General features: G+C 46.3%; 2 protein-coding genes across 2 annotated transcripts in view; both read left to right on the forward strand.

The window, feature by feature from the left end:
- The window catches only part of alg6 (ALG6 alpha-1,3-glucosyltransferase), a 406699-nt gene that overhangs the window by 238281 nt on the left and 160918 nt on the right, over positions 1-7500 (forward strand). The window lies entirely within an intron of this gene.
- The window catches only part of ror1 (receptor tyrosine kinase-like orphan receptor 1), a 222386-nt gene that overhangs the window by 159826 nt on the left and 55060 nt on the right, over positions 1-7500 (forward strand). Inside the window, exons 3-4 of the mRNA XM_063201804.1 lie at positions 3154-3444; positions 5433-5469. Coding sequence (XP_063057874.1) covers positions 3154-3444; positions 5433-5469 — 328 coding nt within the window. The remainder of the gene's footprint in view (positions 1-3153; positions 3445-5432; positions 5470-7500) is intronic.

Consider the following 7500-nt stretch of genomic DNA (forward strand, 5'->3'; position numbering starts at 1 on the left):
CACACACACACACACACACACACACACACACACACACACACACACACACACACACACACACACACACACACACACACACACACACACACACAAGGAAAAAAGTGGAAAATAAGTGTGGTGCTTGGACGGAGGAGCCTCAGCAGGGGATCTGAGGCCATGCTGAGAGAGTGACATTTTGACCCTTACAGCACTTGACTCCTCCATCAACAGCACGGGAGAAACAGGGAACAGCAAACTCAATTAGGTCACATGACCAGATACAGGAAGTCCCTGGGAGTGTAGTGTTGTTGACACATATCGGAATTGAAATCTTTAGTCAGCAAAGAAAGACGGTCTTTCCGAAAGACAGACACTCTCTCACTGTCTCTCCTTTTCCATCAACTTGTAGCGATACAACTTTCCCTACAACCATCTCCTCCATGCGAATTAACTTTGTGCGACAAAACTGGTGATATACTGTACCTGTTTTTCCATTATATGCATCTTCTTGATGCGCATCACATTAAAGCGAATCATCTTTTTGATGGAAAAAAACACTTTAGTCTCTGAGATGGTCCCAGTGTCTGCATCACACACGGACGCCATGCACACGAGCACATACCTTCTCTCTCTCTCTCTCTCTCTCTCTCTCTCTCTCTCTCTCTCTCTCTCTCTCTCTAATTCTCTCTCTCTCTCTCTCTCTCTCTCTCTCTCTCCTCTCTCTCTCTCTCTCTCACACACACACACACACACACACACACACACACACACCACACACACACACACACACACACACACACACACACACACACACACACACACACACACACACACACACACACACACACAAAGACACACACACACACAGTATATACTGTACTATTGTTAGTATATACAGTATACAGTCCACCTACATTCTCATAAGTATCTGGTACTTTCCCTGAGTTATCGTGGATATAAAGAGCGTACAGCAACACCACCCTTAACCCCGTTCTCTCAATCCCCTCTCACCCCCCTCTCCCCTTCTCTTAGCCCCCTCTCCCTTTCTCTCACCCCTCTTTCCCATCAGTTTCAGAGAGGGGCTTGCTTGCATAGATTCCCATAGATATCTTTGTTTGTGTAAGCCTGCGCTAGTGAGCTGTTGCAGGGCCCTTCAAAGGGCTCCATGGCCCTGGTGGTGGAGACGCAACTGTGTTGATGTGGGCTTGGCAACACCAGGCCTTTCCACCACTGGGGACCGGCTGGCTGGCTGGCTGGCTGGCTGGGGAGGTGCTGTGATGTACGGTGGGGTGGTGGGGTTAGGGGGGGCTGTTGCCAGAGAGATGGCGCCCAGCCCTCTGGGCAAGACACTGGACCCTGATGAGATAGCCACGCCACGCCCTCCTAGTGACGGTACACCTTCAGCGTTGCTTCTAGTCAGGTCAGGAGCAATACAAATATGGTTTCTGAGCTCCAGAAAAATCGGGAACTCCCACCACTTTGTCGGGAGGTGGGTCAACCATGCCGTTTGGGAAATGTTAATTGTTATGCTCTTGGTCAGACCAAGTCTTGAAGAGATTTGAAAGTCGATGTTAATCAGGCTACTGATGAGATGAAACAAGGATGCAAGTTTTACTTTATTTCGGGGGTTTTTTGTCACATGCATAAAATTATTACAGTAAATGTAAAACATACAGTGAAATTAGAGTTGTCCATATGTATAGGTGTGTGTGTGCATGAGGGTTGGGGTTAGAGTGCAATAGTGCCAAAGTGCTGGGTGGGGGTGGGTGGGATGGGGCTTAAAGTGTTGACATGAGAACAGAAAGAACATACACCGCACATACGCCAAGACGGAGGGGAAAGAGAAGAAAGGCAGCGAGAACGAGGGAAAGAGGAAAAGAGTCTCTCCTCAGTGTTGATGTAGACATGCAAAAATGTTTCCCGCCCAGTTGATGTCTGTGTGGCCAGCGTGTCTGCGTAGGCTCAGCGTAGCGTTCCTGCTTGTCTGCAAAAAGCCCACTGCACCGCGTATAGTACCACGAGCCAAACTGCACTTCGCTGTAATGAACCTAACAACATTTCATCTGCACAATGCCCACCAGCTGTTGTTGAACGGGAATCTCATTCAGTAAAGGAAGACATACAGACGTACTGTAACAGGGGTAGACAACAAGGGTGGATAAAAGGGTTCAGTTGTCCCGGGCTCAGGAGGGGTTGGGGATGGTTAGAATTGGATCCCCATTTGATTGTGTAAATGACTGAGATGGTGTGTTTGTGTATTTGATTGATATGGTGTGTGTGTGTGTGTGTGTGTGTGTGTGTGTGTGTGTGTGTGTGTGTGTGTGTGTGTGTGTGTGTGTGTGTGTGTGTGTGTGTGTGTGTGTGTGTGTGTGTGTGTGTGTGTGTGTGTGTGTGTGTGTGTGTGTGTGTGTGTGTGTTTGAGTGGTGAGGGGGGGTTTCGATTGTTTTGTCCCAGGCCCAGCCGGAGCTGTCAACGGCCCTGACAGTATACAGTACGTGCTGCTCAGTACATTTCGTTGGCATCTGGCTTTTGACTGTATGCCAGCCTCCAGGTAGCTATAGTCTGCCCGGGCATGGGGCCAGCGCTCCCTGCTGTGCAATTCTGGAGGAAATCAAAATAGCAGTTACCATTACACGCAATTAAATGCCTATCTGTTTCAGCAGTGCTGTTGGCTGAACTTTTGGCAACGGACCCCTGAGTATTTTCTCTCTACCGCTGTCTGATAGTGGTGTGTAAGATGCAGTAAAAACACCCAACTCTTGAGCCTCTACACTATGCAGTAGATAGCATATAGGGAAGATGCAAGATGTTTTTGTAAGAAACAATGCACAATGAATGGTTACCTGTAAGGTTACCAATATGATGCTTTGGGTGTGTTATAAAGTTCTGGTTTGTGTGCTAATCCTACTTTTTCTCTCTCCTCTCCTCTCCTCTCCTCACCTCTCCTCTGCTCTCATTTTCTCTCCTCTCCTCTCCTCTCCTCTCTTCCATCCTCCTCTTCCCTGTCCCTCTCCTCTCCTCTACTCTCCTCTCGTCCATCCCCTCTCCTCACCTCTCCTCTCCTCATCTCTCCTCTCCCCTCATCCTACCTCAATCTCCTCTCCTCTCCTCTCCTCTCCATCTCCTCTCCCCCTCTCCTCTCCTCCCCTCTCCTCTACTCTCCTCCATCCCAGAGGGTTTCTTCATCCAGGTAGACTCCCCGATGAACAACATCACCACGTCTCTGGGCCACACGGCCGACTTGCACTGCCGCGTGTCGGGCAACCCTCCGCCCTCGGTGCGCTGGTACAAGAACGACGCGCCGGTGGTGCAAGAGCCGCGTCGCATCTCCATCAAGACCGCCACCTTCGGCTCCCGTCTGCGGATACGCAACCTGGACACCACAGACACCGGATACTTCCAGTGCGTCGCCCAGAACCCATCGGGCACTGTGTCCACCACCGGCATCCTCTTTGTCAAGTTCGGTGAGTATACTGTAGCCCTGAAAACACAGCTTGATTTTGAAGTGCGATCAGAGATGGCAACCTGACTCCTGGCCAATGCTCTGGGCGGCTTTTTTAATTTCATGTAACACATAGATTGCACAGTTATGCAGTGGTACAGTGCCAACACCCACCCCCTTACCACCAATCAACTAACCAAATCTCACTCCTCTGGCGTCAAATTTTGACCAGGCTAGGTCACCTAGGCCTAGACCTTTCCTTTCCTTCAACTGTGCATTTGAGCCACACATCCCTTTTTGACCCCAAGGTTATACCTTTGGCATCAAACATTATGTCTGGTCAGATAGCGTCAGAAATTGACACATCGGGATGATATTGTGTAGAATCAACACATGTACAGTAATACTTCCAAAGACACGTTATTGGCAGGGTGGCTGCCCATCACTAAGGGTTGTGGCCGTTCTCTAGCTGCCATGCCAACAATTTAGGTGCTTTGGTGTAGAGTACATGTTAGCGCACACGTTTAGTATCCAGAAGGCCTGGGTTTAAAGCTGGGCAGTGCAACAGAGTCTACTGGCAGTGTAAGGCATGGCAAGCATTACCTCTCCAGTTGTGCAGGGATAATTCACACTCCAAACCATACTATCAGGCAGTTCAAGTGCCCTTGGAGACACAAAAGGATGTTTAAATCTGGCCCGAGCTATTCCCAACAGTATCCCAATTTCTCTTTTTCTCTCTACCATTTCATGTAATCTTTCAGCTATCCTGTCAAATGAAGGCATGAAAGGGTAAAGGAGCACTTGGAACGTTTTGGTGGATTGGAGGCCTTGGATATGGCCACAAAGCTTTGGCATCCAAAATAGTTCTTGGTCTGATGTAGTAACTGAAAAAAAAATGAAACGCTCTGAAGACGGTGTGCAGTCAACTGTGCACATCACCAGTTATTTCCCTGCTATGAATATCATTTGGTTTGCCAGTGACCCGGCCTCCAGGCGGATTTACAAATCAGAACATTTTGGAGAAACTCCATCCACGCAATCCATCGTGTCTCTTCCAATTTACTGCTGACTGCATCAGCAGAAGGTCTTAAAAGCCACGCTGGAAATCAGGAGAAATTATGTACTGCTAATGATTTGGTACGTATTTAAATTGCCGTTATCTGACAATTACTGGTTCCGCAAAGGCGCGCTGCTAGGACAACCTATTTAAAACATCCACACATCTATTACAGCCATCTATTAAATCCATTTATAGCCAGCACACAGTGTCATTTCCCTCCATGTTACGACCCTGTCACTCCGCAGTAAAGATGACATAAACAGCTTTAATAGTAGTCGACACTTCCTTGAATGACTCAACCCCCCTTAAGAGACGTACGGTAGGGGGAACTAGTATTTATTTGCGCTCGTATCAATCGTCTGGGGTGTAATTTCAAATGTGTCCTGGTCCTGCAAATATTAGCCAGCCAAGGATCTTGGCGTCAACCTTCCCCTGACCGCAAACACATGCCAGTTTTAGTGGCTGTGTGTGTTGTGGAAAAGTTGTTCGAAAATACTGGCCTGCCTGCCTGGAAAGCCTCAGCTCAGAACCTTCTGTGTGTATCCCAGCGCTGCCTGTCAGGACGGCCCTTCACACCCCCGGCCTCTCTTTGGGTTGTTTACTGCTCCACACAGTATGTTTGGCAGTGTTAATTTAGCACTAAGACAGAAGGGCCAAATTCACCCAACTAGTGTATAAAATTTGGCTACGTGTTGAATACATGCTCGTTCGACATTTAGGTGCGTCAAGTTTAACACTCTTCTAAAGATTGCAATTACCTCTACTCTCAAAGTGTTATCTACCTCTACTCTCAAAGTGTTATCTACTGTAGTGTTGAATGAGTATTATTCAACATTTAGCAGTCAACTTCAACACTTCCAAAGAGTGTTTTGGGTTCTACTCTCAAATTTACTATGAAGGAAGAAGTGCAATTGTGTTTTCCCTCACCATGATTTTTCTCTCTTTTCTAGATCCGCTTCCCACACCCCTGCCTGGACGACCCTCGCCGTAAGTCAACTGTCCTCTGTTCTCATCTACCCTCCTCTATTCTCTACCCATACACCCTATCCTCTCTTCTATCCCATGCATACCTCAAATGTGGAACATAAAAATCTTTCCATTGCTATATACGGAACATAAAACTGTGTGTGGGGTCGTGTGTGTGTGTGTGCGTGTGTGTGTGTGTGTGTGTGTGTGTGTGTGTGTGTGTGTGTGTGTGTGTGTGTGTGTGTGTGTGTGTGTGTGTGTGTGTGTGTGTGTGTGTGTGTGTGTGTGTGTGCTTGTGCGTGTATGTGAGTGTGTGCGTGTGTGTGAGAGAGAGAGTGCGAGAGCGTGCGCGAGAGAGTATTCTGCTCTGTATGTTCTGTATGTGTATTTAGTTAAGGCTCTTGCAAACACACAGTTTAAACAGCTGGATCTCAAGTGGGTGTCTTGGGCGCCTAGTCCTCATTGTGTGGCTGCTGGTGATGGTGCTGGTGCTGGTGGCTGGTGTGAGCTCTGTTATGCTGCCACTGCTGATGTTGATCCTGGACGCCCGCCGCTGCCACTGCCGCCTTTCCTGCCCATGTTTGGCTTTTGCCCCGACCTTAAGGTCTCGCCACGCATATTCATATTATCCATACACACTTGCACACACGCCAACACACACACATAGATGCACAGACACTGATGCAGACACAGATGCTCACACACACACACATACACATACACAGAGAGAGAGAGAGAGAGAGAGAGAGGGAGTCGATACCATAGAAAGTTTACAGCAGAAAAAATGTATACAGAAAAAAAAATATAATATAATATACAGACTACAATATAATATACAGAAAAAAAAATCTTCTTTGGGTGTCTGGAAGGTCTGTGCTCTTAGACATAGCGTACAGTCACCCCTCGCCCCACCATAGTTTAGCTTGGGTCACATGGTGCTCACTCTCTTGTTAGTTCAACACAGAATCCTCTCAGCAGCACTCCAAACATTTATGTGCACTCGATCACTCAAATGTTAAACTTCCATAGGGTCTGTCATTCCAGGGTTTTTTCCACCATATAAACTGTACCGATACAGTTGTAGCAATGTATATACAGTGTATATTTTCACTGTAGCAACATGTAATATCTAATATATTAAGTACTTACACTGCACAGCTCCATTCCAAAACAATTTGAATATCATGGAAAAGTTTATTTATTTCCAGAATTCCATCAACAATGTTACACTGTGATTACACTGTGAATATTCCAAATAAATATTCCATTAATTCATTTGTATATTCTTACATGCAGTATTTTGGGCTTCCAGTTAAAGAAAAAACAACAACATAAATACAGGTTTTCAAAAAATAGAATATTGTGATGAAATCACCATTTTCTTAAGAAAAAGGAAGAAATCGCATCACATCAGATCAGTCACAATATGGTACTTTCTAAAGTACAAGTCAATATTTGGAATATTTTTGCCTCAATCACTGCCATGGTGCACTTTAGCATTGGAAGTTATGAAAGCCCATATGTCCTTGATGCTTTGCTGTCAGCTGTTTTTTTTTATCTGGTGACCCTCATTTCCCTCTTGATTATTCCCATACCATGTTTTGGTGCCTTGGTGGTATGGGCATTCTAACTCTCCAGACCTACGGGTAACATCACATTGATTTGTATCTAGTAATTTATAGCTGTGTTGAAATAGTATGAAAATGCTGTGCGTATCTACTCTGCATACCTACATATGTGTACGTGTTGCTGTAATTGAAGAAGCCTTCCGAGGCATTAACCCCTTAAGGCGCGGCTTTATAAATTCATTGTTACCCGTATGGTAATGACCAAGTCGTGGTGCATTACTAAAGGGCCTGTGTTGTGTCATAGTATTGTAGTGCTATGGTAGTTACATTTCAATGTCTATTACAGCGTGCCACTGGAGGTACGGCGCGCATTAAGGGGCTACTACATAGCTTAATGTATCATCCAACTTCATTGCACTTCGAGGAAATCATCTGCAATGGCAACATTAGGATTGCAACATTAGGACTACCACTTGCTCCACGG

The sequence above is a fragment of the Engraulis encrasicolus genome, chromosome 6 (genome assembly GCF_034702125.1).
Source record: "Engraulis encrasicolus isolate BLACKSEA-1 chromosome 6, IST_EnEncr_1.0, whole genome shotgun sequence".
NCBI classification, from domain to species: domain Eukaryota; kingdom Metazoa; phylum Chordata; class Actinopteri; order Clupeiformes; family Engraulidae; genus Engraulis; species Engraulis encrasicolus.